We start from the raw sequence: 26408 nt of genomic DNA, 5'->3' as shown, positions 1-26408 counted from the left end.
TATAATTTCCCCTTTCCACTTTTTGAATAACAAGGGAATTGCAGGGTGTGTCTGCCCAGCTGATAGGAAGATGTTCTGAAGTACCCAGAGCAGCATTCATATTTGACATTTGATCACTTATGTATTCTTGGAAGCGTACCCTGTAAGTGTGGAAAAAGCCAGTGGCACCTCTGAGCATCCAAAGTCAATTGGCATGAAGATGACAGTATAGATAATTCTGAGAGGCAATAGTTGGGTACAGTATCCTCCTCATATACAATACATTTGTGTGCATTTGAGCTTTTCAGTGTTTACAAACATCTTGGTGATCCTTACAACAAGCCTGTAGTATTATTCCCATTTTTGCAGATACTGTGCTTTGACAAATGGCTTGCCTGAGGCCACAGAGCATTGTTGTCTAAACTAAGAGGTTCGCTATTTCGCCACTGCACTGTACCAGCCCTTAACACAAAAACACAGAGGTACTCAGACAGACTAGATACAATGTACATTTAAGCCCCACCCTTTAATCAAATGAACCCTTGCCTGTTGCCACCAAAGATAACTTGAGTAAATAGTTCTTCAGAAAGATGGTCAGACTTTGAGTCTCCAGGGGAAGCTGCCATCTGGTAGTACATCTCTCCGTATGTTTGATGATCTGACAGAAATTGTTTGCTTTTTCAGTATCCTTCATTTCTGTCCACAGACTCAAGGAAGCTAATAACCAGAATAAAAGCACACTAAAAATACATAATGATGGGTGGTACCCAACAGAATCCTACTCAGATCAATGACTGACTTTAGTCAAATAACACCTTACCTGTGAATTGAAGAGCAGATAAAAATCTGTTAATGCTTGGACAATAAAATAATATCAAACAGTAGCCAAGTCAAACATCTTCAGAATTAAAAGAAAGTTCACCTGGGGTACATCCATACCATACATTTAAAGCATATTCAGTGCACATTTAATATTCATGACTTCTCCCAAAGAATCCTGGGAACTGTAGTTCCACCCTCAGAGAGCTACAATTCCCAAGAACCTTAACAAACTACACTTTCCAGGATTATTGGGGGGGGGGAGCCATGTGCCTTAAATTGATGTGGAATGTGCTTTAAATGCATGGTGTGACTCTGCTCCTGGACTGGTCAAAGGCTTCTGTATGAATAGAAGCCCTTGATCCCCCAGTGGCAAAGAAGCCAGGTATCAACACCTGGGCTGCCATGGGCATGCCAAAGCCCACCAGGCCTGATACTATCTTTGTAGCATCCTTCCATCCCTCCACTTATTTTAAGCTTTTTATATGCTAGAGGTGGCTGACCAGACAAGTACATGATTGCAGATGCTAATTTGATTCTTTTTTCAACTTTAAAATATACAATACTGTTTTTCTAGAACAAAGTTTGTACATTCCCATCAAGGCAGCAGAATCAAATTGCATTTTCTTCCTGTAGTCGGATAGTTCAGTGATTTAAGCGAGTTTAAATATCACAACTGCATGTTTTCTATTTTCTTACTTTATCAAGGTTGTCAAGCTGCTTTGTTTGTGTTTTTGCTCTAACAATGCTGGAATATTTAACCACTTGCAATGAATGAAGTGACGCAAGGTGGAGAGATGACACTCATGGTCATATAAGGTGTCCCCACTTCTCGTAAGACCATTTAGTACAAGGTCTAGAACAGAGGTAGGCAACCTAAGGCCCATGGGCCGGATGCGGCCCAATCGCCTTCTCAGTCTGGCCCGCAGATGGTCCTGGAATCAGCGTGTTTTTACATGAGTAGAATGTGTCCTTTTATTTAAAATGCATCTCTGGGTTATTTGTGGGGCTGCCTGGTGTTTTTACATGAGTAGAATGTGTGCTTTTATTTAAAATGCATCTCTGGATTATTTGTGGGGCATAGGAATTTGTTCATTTTTTATTTTTTCCCCAAAATACAGTCCGGCCCACCACATGGTCTGAGGGATGGTGGACCGGCCCACGTCTGAAAAAGGTTGCTGACTCCTGATCTAGAAGTACTTAGCTGCACCGCTGTGTGAACCTTCCTCCAGAAAGTAGTAATTGTGTAAGCCACCCATTTGAAATGCAATTGCAGGGGTAGAAAATGGTCAGAGCCAAACATCCTGCTTTCATACAGATTTAAACCATTTCCTTCCCTGCCTCACCTAAAAGTAGTTTTTCCTCAAACCAAGAACACCATCTTTGCAGAAGCAGTCCTCAAGCTGGGTATGACTGTCTTGATTGTATGTGTGCCCTGCCTCTGCTTAAAGCAAGGCACTCTCCACAAGCTGGTGATCCGCAGGATGTATTGTCTAGTCATAGACCACCCATTTAAACTCTCACTCTCTGAACTCTTAACTTCTGTGACCTGGTTCCTTATGAAGCTGTCTATATATTTTGAGAGCTATGGTGTTATATACACAAATCTCTCCTGAAATTTATGTTCCCAGTCACTTAAGAGGTTAAGTGAAATATTTCAAACTGCATGTGGTTTTCAAGACATTTTAAAAATAATGTTATGCTTGCAAGCCTGTTGGGCAATCACCTATTTTTACATCATGAATTGATACCATATGGGCTGTCCATTAAGCATTGTTTTCCTACTCCTCATGTCTGCTTGTCACAATCAGGTCATTACAGTAATAATGAAACCCTCCCTTTCCTCCCCTCTTTTGTGGAAGAAAGCTAGTTGGTCTCTGTACCAGAATGAGAACATTTGTTAAGAATGTCTGTTCTGAAGGTGTGGCTCCTATGGAGAAAATAATCACTTAGCTCTGCAGCAAAGCAAACAATAGAGTACTGCTCAGTAGGCTGCCTCCTTATTTTTTGACAATGGCCTCGGTTTACAGCAAGAGAAAAACCAATACTTAATCGTTTCTATTCCACTCTAGTAGTGAAGAAGCCATGTTGATATAGTTGAGCATATGCACCTGTAACTCGTATACTGTCAGAACTGAGAGGGGAATTGGTGAGATAGGAACAGGAGTATGAACACTCTTTAAAATCAATGGGGTGGCAGCTCTCCCTGGTCACTTAAGGAATGCTCTGTGGCTGGTCTGACATTGCTGAAGTAGCATTAGATGTAAATCACACAGGAATATAAAACCCAAAGATCTCTAAATCCAGCATGAAACAGATGAATTACAATTCAGTACATATGTTAATTGGATACCAATGCCAGGATGTTGGTGCTGTCATCAACACTGCCTTGTTAATTGGTCACTGTAATTATCTTGCTTTGGGGCACTGTTCGTTATGAATTTCATTTCCATTTGACTTTGCTCCCCTCAGCCATGTGTTTGCCAGCGCTTACCAATTCACAATTACACTTCATGCATCAAATGAATGGACTGCGGTCCACAAAATTTATAATAAATTTGTTAAATCATGAAGGTACCACAGAGTACTCTTTGTTGTAACAAATATGCCCCCAAGATGTGAAATCTGTTTCTGGTCAACATAGATGTCCTCACAATTGCTGTAGTACTTGGGAATGTTGTGTGTGAGTTTTGTATTGATATAACTCAAAAGTCACAAATGCCCTTCAGGATCCAGACTGGTTAATTTCTAAAGGATGCTATACTGCAAGTGATTTAGATTTTGACTGTTAACTTAAACACTTTATCCAGGAAATGTTGGAGGGTATTTGTATGGTAGTGAGTAATAATAATTGATGATTATTAATCAGTTATTTATGCCTCCTTTAAAGAGCCCAAATTGTAGAGACAATTAGAATGCTAGATCTCTGATTCTTTTTTAAATAGTTTGTTACACGATACTATGATTCAGTGCTTGGGCTGCATGTACTTGCAGTGATGAAAGTGTGTAATGCATACACTTACAGGTAGAGTAGACTAGGATTCTAAACTGCACTGCCATTTCCTTGGAAAAACTGGTTATTCAAAACGATTTAATCAGAATAAGTGCATGGTATTTTGTATGTATGGAGCCCATCTCATCACGTACCTCTTCTGTTTCAGTAACTCCCTTTTTGTAGTGATTCGCCACAACTCATATGTAAAGGCTCCTTTTCTGCAAACACTGTCTTTCTCACAGGAGCATATATTTGGGGATTAAGCAAACTCCCACTTTAACCTGTGGTGGTAATTCTCTGCAGGGAGTACACAGACTCTACAACAGGTGTGGGGAAACATCTTGGCTTCATGGGCCAAATCCTTTTCAGGATCAGCTTTGCAGACCAAATTTGATAGGTGTGCAGGGTCACCCACCTTTGCAAGATACTCTGAAGTCCTGAAGAGGGGACTTAAAAACACCTTGCAAAGTGCTGCTAAAAGGGAGTGGTTCTCCATCCATTTACAGGGGGTGCTATGCAAATTTGCATGGTGTCACCTGCTAAAATGACGGTAAATAAGACTGTTTTAGCAGGTGATTTTGATGCTCACTAGGACTGGGTGACAGAGGGATATATTGTCTAAAACCAGTTTGAAGTTTACATTGTGATAACTGTTTCATAATATTTGACCTGGTGGCAGCAGTCGCAGCTGTGGTTTGTGAAGCCTCATGGCAGCGGTAGCAGAGGTTCTGATGGCCTGCAAGGCCTTTTTGTGGTGGTGGGAGGAGGCAACAGCAGTAGCAGCCTGTGAGACTTTGCTGCATCAGTGGCAATAGCAGCAGTGGCAATTGAAGCAGTGACCTGGCGGTGGTAGCAAAATCAGTAGCAGGCTGGAAGGCCTCACCACAGCAGTGGGAGACAGCAGTAGAAGCGGCAGTGATCTGGCAGCAGTGGCACAGTCAGCATTCTTGGTTTAAGAACATTGCCCAGGCTTTAAGTTTTGGTTCTGAGATGAATGTATGGCTCTTTAAAGCCCTAGTTTGTAAATTAAGGCCTTTTTTCTAATTATACCTATTCAGCATTTAGCTTTCATTTAGGCTTTTCAGCATTTAGCTTTCATTTAGGCTTTTAGTCACATGTGAATGTTGTGAGTCCTCCTTAACATGACTTATTGCCTGATATGTCCTCTTCCTTTCAGATTACACACATTCACAGCTAGTTAGAAACTAGCATTGTATAAAATATTACATTTTGATCCCAGTTAATTTCCAGATGCCACCGCCCTAGTGTGTAGCGTGGTCCAACCTTTAATGACAGCTGTCCACATTGTGATATAAGTACAAAGTTTAGCACAAAGAGTAATACCAAGAAATCATATTGGATTAAATGAAATTATACCCTTGTGTACATGCATTGCAGTGTTTAATTGAGCATCTCTATTTTGACTAGAAAGGTACCCCAAATCATCAGTTGATTAAATTATGACATTTTTCTAAACCCAGTAGTACTTGAATTACAGGCGTGCATAATTTCATATCTATGTTCAAGGGTCTCCGTGGCCCTGGTGCCTAGATCTCTCTATCTTGGGCTGTATTACTCTAAATAAATCCACCAGCACAAGGATTTGCCCTTGCACAAATGAACTTCCCATTTTCTCTCCCTGCACCCTGCGGGAGGTTCTGTTGCACAATCAGAAATCCTTGCACTAGCAGATCTGTTTAATTGGCTACAGCCCCATGAGTGTCTGGCTATGTGCCACATTGTAGCAATGATTTGCTATTCAAAAGCTGTGTTAAAAAGTATTGTCCAGTATCTGATCATAGGACAAAGGCCAGTCTGACCTTTGACCAGCTGCTGTGTGCTATCCCTGAACAGATTCAGTGGCATTAGAAGTGTGAACTTGTGGTGGTTAATGGAAAACGGTGGGTTATATATTTATAAAAATACTTGTATTCCACTGTTCATTTTAAAAAAAATCTAAAGTGGTTTATAATGCGCACACACACATATGCAAAAACGCATAAAAATTGCCAGAAATAATCAGTTAATTATTACAGGAATCTGTTTTCTTAATTGTATCTATAAGCTTGGTGTCATAGAAATGTTTTCAGCAGATACTTAAAGGTTAAAGTGGAAGGCACCTGCTGAATCCCTTTTTGGAAGATGATGCTAAAGGCTCAGTGTCATGTCACTGTCAGATGAGCCTCACCAACTCAGGGGATGACCAGTGACACTCCTGCAGATGATCTTAGTAATCGAGTTGGGATATTAAGGGTTCAGACAGTCCCTAAGTACCTGGACCTAAGTTGTTCAGGGCTTTGAAAATTAATACAAGGACCTTGAACCTGGCTCAGTAGTAGATGGGTAGCCAGGGGAGATGTTTTAACAATGATGCTGTTGGTCAACAATGATGTTGTTGGTCATTTGCTCCATCAGCTGACTGGCCACCACATTTTGTACCAGCTGGAGCTTCTGAACCAGGTCCAAGGGCAGCCTCATATAGAAGCATTTCAGTAATCTATCTTTGAGGTTGCCAGTGCATGACCTGCCATGCTCAGGCTGTCCATGTCCAGGAATGGTCATAGCTGGCAAGCAGGCCAAACTGGTAATAATGAGGTGGCAGGAATGTACTTGAACTCACTTGGATGAAAAGTTGTAGCAATGCAAAGAAACTGAAGGAATATTCTTTCATCTTTGGTGGACGTGCCCAAGGATTAAGGCTTTTTGGGAAATGATTTATAATGAACTAAAAAAGGTACTTAAGTATACTTTCCATAAGAAACCAGAGGCCTTTCTCCTGGGCGTAGTCAGCCAATTGGTGTTAAAGAAGGATAGAACATTTTTTATGTATGCTACAACAGCAGCAAGAATACTTATTGCAAAGTACTGGAAGACACAAGATCTACCCACCGTGGAAGAATGGCAAATGAAGGTGATGGACTACATGGCTTTGGCGGAGATGACGAGCAGAATCCGAGACCAGGGAAGAGAAACGGCGGAAGAGGATTGGAAAAAATTTAAAGACTACCTAAAGAAATACTCAAAAATTAGTGAATGTTAGATTGATGCTGGATGAGAAAATTAGGGGTTAAATAGCGATAATGGTTATTATAAAAGAAAATTAGGGTTAACAAAATTAAGTTGAAAGTAAGCGAAGGATTTGCTGATCAATTAATTAGACATGAGAATACAGAAAGGGGAGGCATGAGGAAGTCGGGAAAGTAAGTTATAAGAAATTAAGATTTGAAACTATACGTGTTGTATGGTTTTTTTATGTTTTATGTTTTGTCTGTTATCTGAAAAATCTGTGAAAACCTCAATAAAAATTTATTAAAAAAAGAAAAGTTGTAGCAATGCCAATCAAACAGCCCGGTGAAAGATATATTTCCTCACAGTGACAGGGGAGTAGAAATATGTGGATTTCACCACCTCTGAGTGCATGGTTTTGTACAGTTGGGGCTTTACCATTCTGTGTCTCCTTCTCTGGAAGGCTTAACTCATGGCCTTCTATGACAGGTTCTGTGGATAAAATCATTTGCATCCATTCTAAATTGATTCCACCTATTTTTCTGAGTCAACCACATGGGTGTCTGGGTAGGTTTTGCTGGAGGAGTTCCAAGTGCTGGCAGCCAAGGATGTGAAGGGGGCTTTTGGATCAGTACATTTGACGTGCCTATTTGACCCCTATCCATCATGGCTAGTGATAAAGAGCCTGGGGAAGCCAATGTTCAGCTTGCTTTTATGACCAAGAATAATCAAAAAGGCTCTGGCCAAGCAATTCCAGACTCATCAAGATGACTTTGCTTAACATGACCCTCTTCAGTCAGTTTTGTTGCTGGAGTTTGGGACCCCTACTAATTTTATTACCGTGGCTGATGATCTTTGCTGGGTGAAAGATAAGTTGATTTCCCTTAATTTCATCAAATTTTGGTACCATCTATCAGAAGTCCATGAATTTTGCTTGTCATTAGCCAGCCAAGATTTGTGTTCACCACTAACTGTCTTCACTTAAGGTGGGTGGGGTCTTAACTGGCAACATGCGGACCTAGAGGTGCACTCTGGCTGCAGTTGGTGAAACCCTATCCTCTGCCTCCCCTAACATAATGAGTCCATGAGATGCTCAGAAAGCAGCAAGACACCTTGCTCTTCTCAGAGGACTCCAAAACTTTGCATGCCATCAGCAAGAGTTCTGTCCTTTAGGCTTGGAGAAGGATGGGGACTCACCCTGATACTGACTGGAAGATGTATTTGCCAGTGTGAACAATGAGCATGTTTGTGAACTGTTGCCATTGATGATTGTATCCCTTTGAACTGGACGTAGAGGTTGGAAGTGGGGGCACTGCACTGCAGTGGTTTTCCTTAAACCTTTTCTCCTGTCTTGGGTGATATTGGGGGGTTGTTGTTTCTGCCTTTGGGTATCACTCTCTTAAGGGTCAATCCTTTGTATTGTTTTTATTGTTCTGTATTAGTTAACTCTTCTTCTTTTTTAATTGAAAAGCAGAATACATATCCTTTTAACAAACCCATGCTTACATTGAATGATGGCATGCACACAACCCTAGTAATTATGTTTTTAAAGGAACATTTTAACCTGTGGAGTGTGTTTATCATTTTTAAATACACACACACACAATGGAACCAGGATTTCAAAACCCCATTTAAGTATGTTCATCCTCATTCACCATGCCGGCTTAACCTTAGCTGCAAAAAGTCAGCCTGAAAAGGAAAGTCTTAAAATGCTTCTGGAAGATGTTCAAGCTCTTACTTTGGCAGTTCTCCAGGAAGAGGGCAGTTGTGAAGATCTCTTTCCTTTTGTGCCCTTTTCATGCTGCTGCATTGGATCAGATCACTGTACAATAGAAAAAACATTATCAGTTCATCATGGGAATTGTGGTGTGACATTACATATCTTTGATGGGTTAGAATTAATGTTGCTTTATTTCATTATAAATCATTTTCAGGTATTAATAAAGGTAACAGTTTCTCGAATCCAAGTGCAAAAAAATTCCTAAATTTCATCAGACTGTTTGAACTGAACTGAACTGAACATTGACAACATTTTGGCACTGGAGTTTTTTTCCCTCAAAGAGGATAGGTGTACCTCAACTTGGTTGGTCATGCTTGTCAACTGATCAGCACTTTCAGTCCTTTTATATTCCTCACACTTACAAATTTAGGGAGAATGGCAAAAGAGCTTTGGTTTGTATCCAGCTAGATTATGAGTATACCCAATGAAATTAATGGACCCAAGTATTTTCAGTGGATCTACTCTGTGTTTGACTAGCATTAGATATATCCCTTTCTAATTGTTGTAAAGAGGGTGTTCTCTATGCCCCCAACTCTGCATTTGTGGAATACTATCTGCAGGGACTTGGTCGGTCTTCCGTCTCCAAGCAAATTCTTATTCTGGGCTTTGGGGTAATGTAAAGTTGTAGAGAAAAGAATACACCCCCCCCAATGGTGGAACCAAAAAGTGCAGAGAAAACAGTTTCAGAACCCACTGGTGGGTGATTTGGATGAACACTTTCAGTATATTTTGTTTTAATAGATTTCTATTGGATGTGGTATGTTACCCTTGTAAATTGCTTCAAGATTATTTTTGTGTGTAGCCAGTCATAAATCTAATTAATCTCATACAGTAGATCAATAAAGTACTAAGATTACTCCTTAGACCTGTTGCCCAACCTTCTCCCTTTTCTAATTGCTACCATGTGCCCATCTCTCAGTCAGACAACATTCCTGTCTTTGTGAAATACAGGTTGCATTCCTTATACACAGTGATTGCTTAATGCTTTGTACAATACTTTTAGTCATCTTGGTTCTTAAATAGCAGGAGAGTTCACACCATTGTTAGAACACCTACTAGAAGCAGCAATGCTCTGACACCAATATAGTTTGCATATCTGTGCTGGTGTTCTGGTATTCTGAATTGTTAATAGCACTCCTTCAGATCTTCTGGGTATCCCAGAGGAGCCAGTGTTTGTGTGGACAGTTGTTGCATTCAGAATGACTAGTCCCACAATAGCAATGGGGGTAGGGAAGAGAATGCATGAGTGTTACTCCTATAAAAATTGGCAGTATGCTGTAATGGACAGACTGTTGGGCTTGGTCTATGGGGCCTTTGTTCACATCCCTTTGCAGTCATGAGGCTTAGTGAGCAGCTTTAGACAAGGCCATTATTACTTGGCCTGACCTAACTCTCAGTACGGCTGTGAGGATAAAATAGGATAATCTCAAAGTACTTGAAGCGGGAATGATTCACAATTTTGATACATACTTTTCACCACCCCAATAACTATACTCATTTTCTTTTTGTCACAGGAGTGGAAATATTCTTCCTTAATGTTTTACTATGATCTGGGGTGAATGTTAAAGGAGAACTCTTGGGCAAATTTTGTGGGGGGTTTGAAACAAAGAAGGGGAGATTACAACCCTTTAAGTCAGCCTTTTTTGGGGGGGTTAGGGTGAGCAAAAACCATTGGCCTTTGTTTTGCTATTCTTGTGAATTACATTTCCACCCATAAGACCCTGAGATCTATCTTGCATGATGATGTTAGTTTCTCACAAGGACTTCCAGGTTAAAAAGAGATAAATTGCAACAGCTTTCTCTCTCTGCTTGTTACTACATGGTTATATATTACCTAGGACAAGAAGTGCAGGGTTCCCACTGTCTTATGGTTGTCTACTCAGGAGCAGGTGAACAGCCAGCTGAATTCCAAGTGTCTTGCTTGGCAACTTCATCCTATCTCCCTCATGTTTTACCAGGCATTTTAACAGCCAGCAGTGGAGCAGCGGTTGGGACAACCATCCTCTCAGTGTGTTAACAAACCAGCACAGCTCAGAAATCCAGTTAAGCAGTTTATTCAAAAGGCGTATCAGCAATGGAGGGTGGTGGAGAAAAATTGAGTATGTGCAATCAAAATGAAAATACCAGAATATTGGTCTAACTGGTCTAGGGCTGGACAATATCAGCTTTTCAACATTGTGGTGTATCGTCAGCCAAACACTGAGGTTTGACAGTATACTGCAGTGTTGAATAAACTAGGTGCATTGACCTCTGCCTTCGAGAAACCGGGTGAAACTTCCTGAGTTTTCACCTCAAAAGCTGAGGCGGTTTCACCCAGGCTCACAGGTTGGCACAATGCAGCTTGTTTGTGCCTCTCAGCTGGGGAGAGGGAAGGTTCTCCCCCCACCAGCTGAGACAGCCCAGGCGCTCTTGCTGCTCGCATGCAAGCGAGCAGAGCATTGGGGCTCCTTTAACTGCTCACTGTGGGGAGCATCCACCGCATTCCCCTCAGCTGAGCAGTTTCATGGAGCCCCCACCCCACTTCTAGCTTGTGGGAGCCAGCGCTGGCCTGGAGGCTCCTTTAACTGCTCTACTGAGGCAAGGGCAGCTCTACATTGAAGCAGTTAAAAAATGTAGAGGGAGGAACAAGCTGTATCGGTGCCTTGCCGCTACAGCTTGTTTATCCCTCTCTGTTGTATGAGGGCAGTGTGGGATGGTGGTTTCACTCAGTGATATATCACTGGTGGAACCACCGCCGCTCCTGAGTCCCTCTGCTAGCAGCGCCTGACTTCCCCCAGCAGACACTGCTAGCAGAGGAACGGTGGCAGTTTCACCAGCGATATACTGCTGAGCGAACCTGACATTGCGGCCTGCTCCTCACACCGGTCCTAGGTGATATATCAATATATTGCCCAGGCCTAAACTTTGCAAAACTAACATAAGAAGACATACTCTTCTTTGTCCCCTCTGGTGTTGGCAGTTTTTGGCATAGACTGCAGGCTGATGGATCATAAGAGCATAAGAGGGATCAGGCCGATGGCCCATCTAGTACAGTATCCTGTTCTCACAATGTCTGAACAAAAGCCTGTGGGAAACCAGCAAGCAGGATTTGAGCACAATAGCAATCTCTTCTCCTGTGGTTTCCAGCAACAGGTATTCAGAAGCATTGCTCCAATTGTGGAGGCAGAGCATTGCCATCATGGCTAAAAGCCATCAATAACCCTCTCCTTCATAAATTTGCCAAAAGCTATTTTAAAACAATTTAAGTTGGTGGCCACCACTTGCTCTTATGGGAGTGAGTTCCATAATTTAACTATGTGCTGTCTAGGCCTGGGTATCAATGCCACAGTTTTTGCCTGACTCGCTTGCCCTCTTTTTCCTTCCCGGGTAGTTGCCCTATGTTGACCCCATTGAAATGCCAGTATTCAATCTGCTCTACAACACTGGGCTTGAATTGCTTATTGTTCCCAAAGAATTAACAACATGGTACAAGCAGGGCAATGGCTCAGGAGTGAGGCAAGGTGCTTCATGGATTCTTCCCTCATCTTTTTCTGACTTTCTTGTTGTTGCTTCCCAACACACACACCATAATTTCAGGAAGCCTACGGAAGTTGTAGAGAAGGGGTTTGGTATCAGTGTTAGAAACTGAGATATGAAAGCTAGGAGCTAAATGGCACCTTAAACCTAGGTTATAGGCGCAACAACGGAATGCCTAGGTACGCTTTTTTTTATAACAAGAATACAAAGCTGAAAACCAATGAACTGCAGCTAAAATATTATGTTCATTTTTCAAATGGTCTAGTCCTTCCCCTGCCCACCCCTCTAATATTTTTAAGAATATTAAGTCTTCAGAGAGTAGCTGGAAGTGGGGAGGCATAAAACGGTCCTCCTTTCCTTCCACTCTGCAGTTTTACTCTGAAATCTTAGGCACAGTACTGTGTCCAGAGCTCAGAAACTGCTCATGCTAATGAAATTCTCTATTGCAAAATGTGCCCAGAACAATGGGAGTTTCAAGCACTGTTTGGTATATGTAATTGGCCATCCATCAGTTCCTGTTCCTCGGGCCTAATAACGCCTGTGCTTGGAGCAGATATCAGACTTTTAATTATGGTATTCATGAGTGTGGTGACTGTGGCAGTCTGCAGATACACATTTCCCAGAGAGAACACAGTTTATAAAGTGAGCTGTAAAAATGAAAGTGAAGAAAAGAAAATAGAAGTCCCTGGACAGCAGGGAAGCTTCTAAAGAAAGCTCACCCAGTCTGAACTGTTTGTATTATTTATAAATTGCTGTGGACAATATTCTCCATACAGCTCCTCCCAGAGGAATGGTGGTTTTTTTAAATACAATTTGTGGAAGAACTATTTCAGCATCATAAACAGAAATATGGAATCTTGTTTCTCCCTGTGTGCATGTTGGGTGGCTAATAGCAGGCAAAATGTATTTTTCCTTTTTAGACTTCTAGTCCAAGCCAATTCCTAAGGCTCAGGATGGGTTATAGTTAGTGATTTAAGTGTCACATACAAATTAAGTTCTGATGCAGGCACAACACTGGTTCACTGCAAAGCATGATTTGTAAATCAGGAACCAGCCATGGGAGTGCATATTCCATCCTTTCCCTTGTTGACTTAGCTGTGGCTTATATCTCACTGATGCAGTTAGGATGTGCAAAACTACTTCAACCTCTCGTTTCAAACCCTAGTTAGCAAGAGAACCCTGATTAGATGGAAGCATGTGTCCCCAAGGCTGTGCCCTTCTTTTGCAGACCATGTGCATTTCCCTTATATTTTCTGGAAACCAAGTAGTGGAAACCAAGCAATAACTTCATTGATCTCAGATGTTGCCATTTGTACATGGTGGAAGAGGCAGTCTCTTTTTGTACTCAAAGGTGACAGAGTTCATTAGCTTGACTTTATGGCAGCAAGAATAATCATGGTTGCTCTTTTGGAACTGGTACTCCATGGTAGGATTTAAGTTTGGCAAAAAATATGCAAGCTATTTTATGGTCTGATGTCTACCATGCACATTCTTGGTGAAAGGCCTCTTCAACTCAATGTATTTCTGTATATGCCCAGGATAGTACCTTGTATTTCACTTGTATCCTTTCAGTCTATAAATATTTTGGAGTGTTTGGAAGTTCTCTTTGAAGTAAAAGATACAGATACAGTACTGGAACTGGAATAAAAAATGGATCACAAAAGTGTTTGAGCTGTTCTTCATCTGCAATGCACTTGACCCAGCATCTCAGGAAAACTTTTGCAGCAAGAGAGTGTTACAGTGGAAAACTATTTACTTATAATTGACTAGAAATATATATAAAAGTTCTGGTCCATGGGATCACGAAGAGTCAGACACGACTAAACGACTAAACAACAAAATATATAAAAGTTAGTTTAAGAGAGTGTAAAGAACATAAGTATTCAATTCTGATTTTTGTTATGCTTTAATCTTCTTGTAGGGGCCACCTTAGTTAATGCTATAATGCAAGGATGGGGAACCTTAGACCCTTCAAATGTTGTTTGACTCCCATCAGCACCTCCAAGCATGGTCAATAGTTGAGAGTTGTAGTCTAGTAACATCTGAAGGGCCAACAATTAGTAATCCCAGCTATAATACAAGTTTCTGCACCCTGTCTGTTTCTTGGGAAAGGTGACAGCGCCTGGTTCACAGAACTGAAAAGCAAGCAGTATCATGAGATGAGAGAGAAGCAAAAGTAGTACAGGCCATGTCAAGGCCAGCCTGTGGATTCTCATATTTTCCTTGAATCCAAGAGTGCTATTAAATCTCCCTGCCTGTGGTACCTATAGTAGGCTACTTGAAAGGTTATTGGGACAGGTACTAAAATATGCCTTTAATTTCTCTTATGATCCCACATGCGTTTTGAAAACTCAGAAGCCTCTTTGCTTCTGATTTCATGGCCCACTCTCACCATTTTTCTTCCCTGGACACTGACTTGCACAAAATTTAAGGGTTTTAGATATACTAGATCCTGCCCTATATTTAAATTCTGTTTCTATTACTTAACTAGGCTCTTAAAGATCTTCCAGAATGCTATAAGCTGTAACGGTTCATCCACAATGCCCCCCATTAAAAACAACAAAAACCTTAGAAGAATACCCCCAGATCTGTATGTGCCAGCACAAAGCTGCAATGCTTTTTTTCAGCTCCAGCCCATAGAAAGCTCTCAGACCAGATCTCCTTTGCAACCTTGTCCTTTGGAATAATTCCTTTACAATGTCAAGGTCTTCTTTCCAGACTAGCAGTTTCTGCTGGTTGCTGATTTTGGCATTGATTCTTTTAATCATAAGGGCTTGTGTGAGCTTTCTTTTCTTTTTCTTTTTCTTTTTTTAGGAAATAAAGTCCTGATTCTGCCTCAGCTGAGAAGCAGCTGAGTTTGCCAGCAAATCAATATCTGTTCTGACCTTGCTTGAGCCAGGCAATGAATATTCCATGCTTCTCTACCTCACACAGCGAAGAAAGAGACCATAGCCGGTTGCAGGGCATGTGTTTGCAGACAGAAGGTCCCATGTTTAATCCTTGGTATCTCCAGTTATGACTGGGAAAGATTCCTGTCTGAAACTCTGGAGAACTACATCTTCCATTGTGAAGACAGATGCAAAGAATCCATCCAGCTTCTCTGCAGTTACATTTCCTCCTTCAGCACACCTTTGACTCACTTTTTATCCAACAGCCATTTATTTAAAAAATGTTTACTTGTTGGCCTCTTTATGTTTTTAACGAAGTATTCATCAAATTCTTTTTTTTTTAAATCCCTTGTGGTCTGCTCACAACTCTTTTGCTAAAGTTTATGTTCCTTTTTGATCTTCTCATTTGGACAGGACTCCATTTCCTGAAGGAAGTCCTCTTACCTCTAATAGCTTCCATGGCTCTGCTCATTAACTATGCTGCCATCCTCTTTGCCATGGTGGTACCTTTACTGATCTGCACTGTACATTCTAGCCAATCTGTTATTGTGGTTTTAAACAGCCCCAAACCATTCTGGAGAGATTTGACCCTCTTGACTTTGCCGTTCCACTGTCTTATAAGCAACCCCTCATTTTGGGGGAAGTTTCCACTTTTGAAGTCAAATGTGACCGTGTTGGACTTTCTTAGCAATTGTCCACTTACATGGCACTGTGATCACTGTTTCAAATTGGTTCAGCAACACTTACATCTCACAGAAGGTCTTGGGCGCCACTTGAGTTGAGGGTTGCCATCTCTCTGGTCAGTTCCATGACCCAAACTGTTCTAAGGCAGAGTCGTTTAGGGTATCTGGAAATTTTACCTCTTGGTTATGATTGGGTGTATGCATGCTCCAATCTGTGAGAGTAGTTGGAGGTTGGCTATTATTATGACACTTCTTCCTTTAGGTGCCCCCTTTATTTCAGTCTCCATCTCAAGGTCACCCTGGGCATTTTAGTTGGGAGGGGGTGATCATACATCCCCTGAACTAAATTAATCAGTGATCTTTGTAGAAGAGTTTGCCTTTTGGGGGACTTCTAGATGGTTGAACTCTTGTGTTCTCTTTGATACCACCTCCAGTGCACCCTTCCCTGAGGTCCTAGGGTTGAATGCAATCCTCCAAACCCTTTTAGTTGGCCATTGGGACTTTCCCCAGATCTTGCACACACACACACACCCTTTAGTGTTTGTGTCTGCCCTTGGACTCTGTTAATGCCTCTTTCTTACCTAGATGAAACATAGAAATGGGTGTGTGCTTAAGTGTAGAAACTACCTGACTGTACAAAGGTAACATATACATTCATTTCTCTGCCTTTTTTGTGTGTCTGGCCCCAGCCAGCTCTGGCATGTGGCCCTCAGAAAGTTGCCAGAAAGGAACATACCCTTGAGCTGAAAAAAGTTTCACACCCCTGCTGTAGTTTGTATCCAGATATAACTGTGCCCCACTGGTTCTCTCCATTCTACTAGTTTTACTTTATGTCTTCTATAGCTATGTTCTTCTCTTAAGACCAAGCACTCTCATCTTGACTTAGACAGCCTTTCTCAACCTGTGGGACCCCAGATGTTGTTGAACTACAACTCTCATCACCCCTAGCTACCAAGGCCAGAGCTCAGGGATGATGGGAGTTGTAGTCCAACAACACCTGGGGACCCTCAGGTTGAGAACCGCTCACTTAGAAGCTTCCAGCATTTAGCATATAACACTTGTATATGGTGTCTTCCTCTTCATAATTTTGGCACATGTGTTTTACCCTACAAATTGGCCTCAAGTCCAGGGAGAAGGATTCCTTTTGACTAAATTGCATGACCTGGTTTCTGCAGAAGTGACATGTAATAAATGGTTGGAAGCTCATACCTTATAAAGATGATTGATTAGCTGTAAGCAAACTTGCTTACCTGGGTGCCACTGAAGTAGATGTAGCTGTGTTACATCTGGTGCATCAAGACAGAGTATGAGGTGAGGCTTCTGCTTGTAGAGATTCTTCTCGATTATTTTTTTAAAAAATTACAGCTTCTGTGAGGAAAGTAGCAACCTGTTCTGCTGCTTGGTAATAAATGGGGTAATAAATAAAGCAGTGGTCTTTGAGCGTAGCAGACCCAGCATCAAGCAGTGTTCAGTTCTGACAGCTCCTAGTCAGATCAGCTTCAAAGATTTATGAAGGGTAAAATAAGATACAGCAAGACCTAACCAGAGCTCTTAACATGAGGAAGAGAGCAGAACAAAACTTGGGTGCTGATTTTTTTACTGGATGGGGTGCAGTCTGCATTGCACCTGTATTCTTTCCTCAGATGCATTCGCTAGGGTTTGTGGGTGCAAGATCTTTAAGCACTTTAAAGAGAGAGAATTCTGATGCACTCCTTCCTTCTGGCAATTGATCCCCTCTTTTAAGAAGTTTTCCTATAAGAAAGACTGAATGGCCCAAGGTCACCCAGTGAATTTGGTGGGTATTTGAACCCAAGTCTTGCACCCCAAGGACAAGACTCTATCCTTAATTACACCACAAGCAAATTGTTCATTTAACTTTTTACGTACTCAAACATCATAGTAAACTGGGTGTGGGGTATCTGTTGTTACACTTTGGCTATTATTGAACTCCCAGCACACATGTACCCCAGCTGACATGGACAATGGCCAAGGATGATGATAGCAAGAGGTCGGAATTGGCAAAATGTGGCTGGTGTCTTGACTCCAAACCATGATTTACAAAGCCCTTTCAAAGTGTGGTTTCAAATCACGGTTTGGAGGCAAGGTGCTAACCCAAGTTTTCTCATTTGGCTATTAACAGCAAATATAAAAGAACCAGGAAGTGGATGAGGGAACCGTGTGTCAGGAATGAGCCCATGGTATGTGCTTTCTGAACTGGGCCTCCAATTCTGTCAGGTGAGCAAACCATTTTCTGGGATTTTCTTGGGTTGGTGGGGCAATTTTTAGGAACTGGCATCAAAATTCTAGGTAACTGATGTGGTTACATGTTGATAACTTTTTTTCCAGCATTTCACAAATGCTACCTACCTGCAGTGTAACTCTATGGAAACAGTGTCCCTATTTGTCTATTTCTGCAAAGCCATAACCACAATGCACAGAGATTACCTGCATATTCACACATAAAAAATGCTTAGCGTGCTGGGCTATTTTAAACCCGAAGCAATTAATTCTTGTCTTGTTCCCCTGCTCTCTCAAGCCAGGTTGTGTCTTTTACATGCCAGCTGAAATCTTAATACATACTACACATGGATTTTTAAAAATCCTGATTTCTATGACTGGTGAAGTCATATGAGCTGGCCCACTACTTAAGTTCTTGGCCCTGTTTGCATACTCCTTCCTCTTTGTGTAGAAATCTGAACTGTTGAATTGTATGCCTGCTGTGGCTTCTCCAAGTGAAGAGTGTACATGAATTTGGTACTGATGGGGATACAGATGCTGAGAGAAACACATTGCTGTTAGCTGACGTATGCCCAGCAAACTTCCACCGGTTATGCCAACTTTCCATCTTTGGAGTGCAAAGTCCAAATGCCAAAGAAATAGCACACACTACTGAGTTTACCATCAGCCAGCTCCCCTCCACTATAGTGACTACACAATTTCCTGCATTCCTATTTATATATCGCCATTCTTCCATATTGGAATACAAAGAAGTGTACATAGGGTTCCCAGACATTTTTCCATCCAGGCACTGACCAAACCCAGACCTGTTTATCTTCAGCATGATTTACTACACCATATGCTCTGAGAAATGGTTTATGATATGAAATCCTGAAGAGCTCAGTTTGACAAATGTTGGTGGATTACTACTGTTCATTGGGGTTATTATTTGCCGATTGAGGGGTCTGTGTCTATTTTGTTTTTCTGTTTAAAATGGTACTTTGTTGTTGATGTCTCCTTTATTGTGTTGGTGTATTTTTTATTTTTTTAAAAACAAACCCCAACGAATTGTATTTGTGGCATTGTAGGTTTTTGCTTTTATTGTGAGTCACACTTGTTAGGTGACACAGACATTAAACAAATTATAACAATAAACAGTTGATGTGTTAGGGTTACCCTTACCTACTAGATGAGCAAGTGATGTGACTTGGAGATAAATGACTATCTAGAAGTACATCTCTCTATCTCAAGGTCTGTTATAGCTCTGTTATAAGAGAGTGCTCCATTAATAGATAGGGGGCAAACAAACAAGCAGCACACCAAGGTGTTTTCAGAGGAAACGACTCAAGCAAGTGATCCAAGATGTACACTTTTGAGAAAGCAAATATGCCCCATGATCAAGGTTCAATCTGAAACAGGAAATTATTTTAGGGGGCTAGAACCTGTTCACCTAATTAATAAAAGGGAAATTGTATTTGGAATTCTGATCCATTCTTTTCAGTCTGTATCTAGCTGTTGCACATCCACATAATCCAGCAGGAAAAAGGGACACACTTGAGGGTTTGGGGGGTGGGGCATATGGCCTGTTACTGAGAAACCAAAATAAACAGCCATATTATTCAGGCTAGTTCATTTAGAATTCAACACAACCCCAAATGTTCAGTGTGAGTTGCACTATATTTTAATACCAGCCTTTTAAAATAAACATGCAAGGCACTATGTCTTCTTCAAATGCTACCTTTTCAGATTGCCTCAAAATTAGCTTTCCCTTATGAAGTTGCCATGCTCCCCCAAGTTTGTAAGAGATAATGATCCACACAACACGGTAAATGCATGTTGTTGCTTTCTCTATTGCAGATGTTCTCAAACAGTGATGAGGCTGCAATCAACAAAAAACTTCCCAAAGAACTGCTGCTTCGGTAAGTCGCCTTTTGGCTTGTGCAAGGCTAGGAGTTTTGGTAATAGCTGAGTGAGCAGAGACCATAGTTGACTGTAAGTCAACAAAATCCATAAATTCAACAAATTCTGAAGGTGGCGCAGAATTATGCAAACATCTCCCAAAACTCTTAATCTGTCAGTCAGGCTAGTTTTACTGAGTGTGGTTATGCCATGCATAATCAACAGGCATTAGGAACCTAAATAAGGTATATTGGTATGTGCCTTGCCACTACCTCTTCCTTAAGCAATGAGAAGTTCAGGGACAGTACCATGTGTTTGGTTTTCTTTGGCTGAAAAAAGCACAGGAGACTATGGGGTCTTTGTAATTAATCTATTTACCAATATACAACAGTGTATTAGAAACAAGTAGACTCCTAAAAAGAAAGGCAGCATGACTGCTAATCTGCTTTAGATTCCCAAAGAGAGCAACTGTGGTCAAGGTGCTTCAGTTTGAGCCAACTCGCAGCTCAAAATTTTCAAATCTTTGAATGAGGAAATTAAAACTAACTTTATAGATTTTTATGCCACTGCCATCGGCTTCCAAATGCAAGGGGGATCATTTTCCAGCCATTCAGGATGGTTAATATTACAGTGTTGTTGTTTTTAAGCTCCTGACTATCCTTTAGTGGTTTGTAGCCAGTAATAACTGGTTGACTGAGAGTTTGATGTGAGTGTAATTTTAAAGATTTACACCCTGGCTTTATCTTTTGAAGCTTTATTAGATTTGATTGCTAGCAGTTAGATACAGTTGTTAATAATAAACTTGTGTTGAAGCTAGAACTTGACCACTGGTTTACTGTTGGAACTACAAATGGACTAGTCAACCTGTTTGCAGTCTGTGACACTTCACATGTGTTCACTTGTCAGTTGCTTCTCTCCAGTTTCCACATTGATTTGCATTTTTTTTAAAAGATCTGCATGAAAATTTGCATCTCTCAAAACACTCATATCTAAATGCATTTTCTTGCACAGTGCACATTCTAACAAATATTGGTACATTTTTAGAGCTAAGGACAGCATTGGAACATTAGGAAAGTGAGCGTAAAAATTGTTGAAACTAAATTCTGAACTGCACATTAGTCTGGGAGGTGTCAGTTCATATCAGAATTCATAAATATGGCATTCCTCAAGCATCCCTAGTTGGAACTATTGTTAAATGTGTCTCTTCTGCCGCACATACAAGGTACCTGAAGATGTCACACAAATAAACTCAGGAATTAAGAATACACATAGCCTAAAGAGCAAACAAAGAAAAAATGTTTATTAGTGGTATATAATATTTTGTTAGCTTTTGGTAATGCAAATAGAGGAGGGATGGGAAATGTAATGCAAATAGAGGAGGGATGGGAAACATTTGCTATTAAAGCTGACACATTCTCCTTTTCAAAAATCATGAACTACGTGTGAACTGATAGGAGGAGTTGAGTCAGTCTCTCAAATCTTGATTTATGGATTGTATGCTCTATTCTACTGCCTAAAATTTGATTCTATCAAGTCAGTGACAGATACTATATTCCTTATGAAAGTGTGAAAATAGTAAAGGGACAGCTATATACTTACTATGTTCAACCTACCATTTTGTGACTCCAACCTGTCTAATCTTTCATCGGGCTTGCAGATTGTACCAGTTTTACCTGCCTCTTTGCCGACTAAATGTCAGCAGTTTTTTTTAAGGTGGCTTGTATGTGTGCATACCAGTGAGCAGTAGCAAGTACCTGCTTAAGTGTAAAGTGGTGGACTCTAATGTTAAACATGAGATAAAAGAACCGGTAAAACAAACTTGCCAATCCAGTTAGCTCAGGTAACAGACATGGTAGATCAGCGATAGGCTGCTTTACATTGTTACAGCTAGTTTTAAAGGTTGTGACATCATATACTGGCTGTTAGATAGCATCACTTGGCCTTTCTCTCCAGCTAGCAGAATAGTCAATACCTAAAGCTTACTTACTGATTATTTCGTTCTTAAATATTGGATTCTGTCTCCCAAACTTTTGGAGCTGGTTTCTGGGAATTTCAAACATTTTTCCAACATCTCTGCTAGTACAGTGTACAAAAACTTTAGGTGATTAAAGTTATCTCTGGTTTCTTGAACTTTAGCCCACATTGCGGATCAGGGGGATAGAAGGTTTGTTTATTTTGGATATGGAAGATCAACTTAGCAGTGAAGCATATCAGACTAGCCTTCAGCAAATCACACACTCTGAGCTGAATCTTCACATAGTTGCTTTGAGGATTTGCTAAGTATTGTAACTTGCCTGAAGCTCTTCAGATATAAATAATAAAACTGCATTTTCATATATTTCCATTGCTGGATGTTTGTTAATCTGCGTACTGATCTTAGGGGTTTCGGTCTTGCAGGCCCCATGAAAACACCCCCGTTTGCTCATGTATTTGTATATTGCTTGCCCAGCTTTGTGTTATGAGGTTATTGATGTGCACTGTTTTACCAAACACTTTGGTATGGCCATAGGGTCAACAGTTACCTGAGTTTTCACACCAGCAAGCCATTTGCTTGCAGTTGGGGAAGGTAGGGACAATTGAGACTAACCTGACTGTATCCTTCGTAGCCCAATTGTGTGGTTAAATTTTAGTTGTTAACTTAATGCATTTTAGAATCCTCCTGAAAAATGTTCATTGAATTTCTTTACAATCAGAGATTCAGGGGTATAACTGACTCCTTAGAAATAATCAGCACATGAGTTATCCTGTTTTAGCCTCACAACTCTATAAGGCTGCATACACTGAGAGCAGAGACTTGAACCCAAATCAATGTCCACTACTCTGCTGTAGTCTAGCTCTCATATAAATCCTTCATGCAGTTGGCAGAGTTGCTATGGAAAGCTGCATACTCGAGATTACATAGAGTTGCCACGGAATGATGCTTCCCTTAAAGGCAAAATGTAGATAAGCCCAGAGACCTCTTTACATCTAAGGAATGCGTATAGAAGCAAGCTGTTGCTTATGAAAGCTTTGCCACAATAAAATGATTAATTTTGGAGGTATTGAAAGCCACTTCTTATTTATTTATTTATTTATTTAGCAGCAGATTAATACGGCAGTCTTTCTGGAATTCCTCCTGAGAAGCTGAGTTCTGCATTCAGGGTTCTGCCAAACTTTGCTCTTGGGAACAAACGAGGAGGATTGAGTTTATAAAAAGTTAAACCATAAGCAAGAGTTTTGAGAACTGGAAACTTTCTGTTGTGCATACTGCGAAAATTCATTAATGCACATTGGCAGGGCAGCCTTTGAAAGGGAGTCTTATCAAGGGGACAGGCTTATAAATGGGCATCAGTTTCTGTCAGACAAAGGCTGGTGTGTTTTCATACAGCCCTGCTGTGTAAGTTCTTGTTCCCTCATTCCTTCATTCCAAAGAATGTCCCGACGTCTCATGTACGGGGGTGTTGAGTGAAAAGCATTATTTTTCTCCCATTGAGTTGCAGTAGTGTGGACAACAGGTTGGCTTCTAATCATGATGACTTTGCACTGGGATTCCTACATTGTGTCTGACACTGGAGGTTTGTTTGCCCTTTCTGCTGCCACTTCATCATGCTCTGGCAACACAAGGGAGGAAAATAGGGGACAGGAGTACCATGCCAACACTGTTTGTTTTTTCTCGCTCTAACTCTTTTGCGTGCACACACACACACTCAATACAGATGGCAGCCACATAAATATGCAGTGGTAAAGAAGGAAACACAATATCATAACATTTGATGAGTTATGGAACCTGTTTGCTTTCCAGCACACCTGAGAACTAGAGGACAACTGTGTTGTCAGTCCATTAAATGTAGGCCAGAGCTTAGGCCTGAACAGTGGCATCCATCCCTGCATAAGAGATCATGTTGCGATGGTTCCTGCTCCCTTACCCTAGGCACTTCTTCAAGCCGTGCAGCACTTTTCTATAATGATGATTTTTGTCACTTCTTATTATTGTGAGAAAGCTTTTTGTTTAATCTAGCCTTGTGGAAAATTGCAATAACGTAGCCCTCAATTAATTTTTGCCTGCCTTCACATACCTATCAGTAACAGGGCAGCTTGGGTGGGTTTGGTAATTTGCACACTTGGAAAATAATGGTTTCTCTGTTTGGGCAAATCATTCATTTTTTTCTTCATATGGAGGAGTATCTCCATATTTAGTGTATGGCCATTTCAGAAGATTTTAATTATGGGTGTTTGTTTGTTTGTTTGTTTGTTTGGCTGACTGTTTTGCATATGGTCTGAGGAATTGGAGTTCCCAGTTAATGGGACAAGAGGGATTAGTGACTGCTCCAGTTTTCAGGGAAATTCTATTTTTGCGTCTGTTTACCCTTGGCCTTAAAGGCTGGTTTTTTCTGTTGTTTCTTAAGTATTTGTTGTTTAATCTCAACCTGATTGTGTCTCTGGGGGATTGTTTTTGGAGATGGCTAGGAAGCTATATTTGCATTGGAGAAAGAAGAGGGAGCCATTCCCATTTGTGAGTGTGGTGAGCAAAAGTGAATATATAGCAGTGATATTAAAACAGGTCAGTCCAAGGGAAGGCTAGGCAGATACTTAAGACGTGCTACACAGTGGGACAACATGTTCATTGAGCTATCCACTACTACCCCAAGGTCTCGTTCCTTGTCAGTCACCACCAGTTAAACCCCCCCACATGACTGTATATGTCAAATTAAGGTTATTATTTTTTTTGCACCTACATGCATCGCTTTACACTTGTTTACACTGAATTTCATTTACTGTCCATTCACTCACTAAGACTGTTTGTTTCAAAAGAATAGCATTCAAAATTCCCCTCCCCCCCCCCCCGCCAAGATTCCCGTTCTCACACAAAGATCTACAACGTTATGTTGCATTGCTAGAAAGTTCAGTGCTCTTGGTTTCAAAGGTATGATCCAATGCACTCTATGAAGAGCTTCTGCCTGTATAGTTGTCCCTTGGGCTCTGTTTTTCCTATTGTGGCTCCCTGCAGTGCCCAAGAAGCAGTTTTCAAAACTGACAGGAAATTTGGAGAGCATTCAGTCTCCAATGCAGGATATAAGGAGGTGTAATAATCAGAACAGGAAACTGGGAAAGCCCCTTGATTTCTTTGAATTCCAGGCAAGGGTGTTTTTGCTTTTTCCATGGTTAGTTTCAGTTAATATGTTCTTTATTTTTGAGGGGTTTGTAGCTTCCCTTTATTGGGTTGCTGTAGTTACGACAGCTTGTAAAATTGCTCATTTTGAAGGGGCAAGTATTTGCACACACCAAGGGTTTATGGGATCTTTCTGCAGCTCTTTGTGGTTTGGCTAGCAGTCCCAGAAATTATTTTTCCCATCCTTTAAATATACAAAATTAGGACTAGAAAATGCTTGTCCAATAAAATAAGTCCCTTCATCAGCCAGTGATAGTGGGGATGCAACAATTGCTTTTCTCCCCCTTTGGATTCTACCCGTGGGTAAGGACAAAAAGATTACTCTGACATCTAGAGCCATTGGAGAGAAAGTGTGAGCTCTTACCTCAACTTTGACCTTCATATACGTCTCTTGAAGCTGTGGTCTGGAACACAGCAGGTTGAGACACATCTGGTTGCTCAGCAACAATTCCTACAACTGCTACAGTGTCCCAAACATTAGACTCAGAAGCCTTTTTAAAAAGGCCTCCCCATTTAACTGTAGTATTTAGCTAACAGTGAGGCCTGGTTTCCACATTGCCTTCATTTCATTTCATTCTGTTCCATTTCACTTTTAATTTGTAGAGCACCTTTCTATATTACTATGCACAAGGTGGATTTGCAACAACCAAGTATACAGCAAAGATCACACACCTTATAATAATCTGATCCAATACAAAAAAAATCATGATAAAAACTTGGCTTTACAATAAAAATATCAGATAAAGCAATATTCAATAATACATTAGAATATAATAGTACACAGTAACATTAACTCTCAAAATACCAGCGAATAGTATTTAAACAAAAATTCACCCTTAGCAATTCCATTGAATAATTACTAAAGTATAATCAATAAAAATAACCATCTCACAGTGCATAAAATACCACAGTGCGTACAAAGGATCAAATTGAGAAACAAAGACACACAACTTATAACAATTTAAAAAATAACAATCCCTGAACTCTTCTCCCTTCCCAGCTACTTCAGAAGCATGGCTGGTGTCATCCTAACAATTGAACCCAGGTACCTCATGCTACATGTAAATTTTCTATATAAACCTCTCTGGTGACATGTATCCTCGTGGGATAAACATAATCAGCCTAGTACATAATTTCACCTTAATGATACTGGTGGATGATACATGTTACCCATAGTAGCTGTAGAAGTAATTGTAGTGAGGACATGTTGTTGGATAGCATGTAAACCCAGAAATGCAACACTAAATTATCCTCAGATAATCAATAACAACCACAAATTCAATTGTACTAATCGTTGGTCTTGAAAACTTAAGAAATAAGACTCCAATATAAAACTCCAATACATACACAGGGAATAAGGCTAAATAATATGCTAAAAGTTTAAATACTATATAATTATCATAAAACAATTGCCCAATACAATAAAAGCCCCAGTGTAAACTAATGGAAAAACCACTTGAAACTGTCAGATGTCTAG

The 26408-nt window shown here is 40.6% G+C and overlaps 1 protein-coding gene and 1 long non-coding RNA gene across 4 annotated transcripts in view; one reads left to right on the top strand and one right to left on the bottom strand.

Annotated features, from left to right (window-relative positions):
- Positions 1-26408, top strand: part of FBXL20 (F-box and leucine rich repeat protein 20) — a 63081-nt gene that overhangs the window by 6331 nt on the left and 30342 nt on the right. For 2 of the 3 annotated variants that reach the window (XM_081886379.1, XM_081886377.1), the window contains exon 2: positions 19741-19802. In XM_081886379.1, the coding sequence (XP_081742505.1) occupies positions 19741-19802 (62 nt within the window). Of the gene's footprint in view, positions 1-17835; positions 17902-19740; positions 19803-26408 lie in introns of those variants that run through there. The other variant, XM_081886378.1, reaches the window with a different exon arrangement.
- Positions 1617-25835, bottom strand: LOC309355618. The gene is made up of 3 exons (XR_014162567.1): positions 25296-25835; positions 8538-8621; positions 1617-2728 (listed from the first exon to the last, which is right to left on the bottom strand). It is a non-coding gene; the product is annotated as an uncharacterized lncRNA (long non-coding RNA).

The sequence above is a fragment of the Podarcis melisellensis genome, assembly GCF_964234715.1.
Source record: "Podarcis melisellensis genome assembly, chromosome: 13".
Taxonomy (NCBI): domain Eukaryota; kingdom Metazoa; phylum Chordata; class Lepidosauria; order Squamata; family Lacertidae; genus Podarcis; species Podarcis melisellensis.
This window is presented reverse-complemented; position numbering and strand designations above follow the sequence as displayed.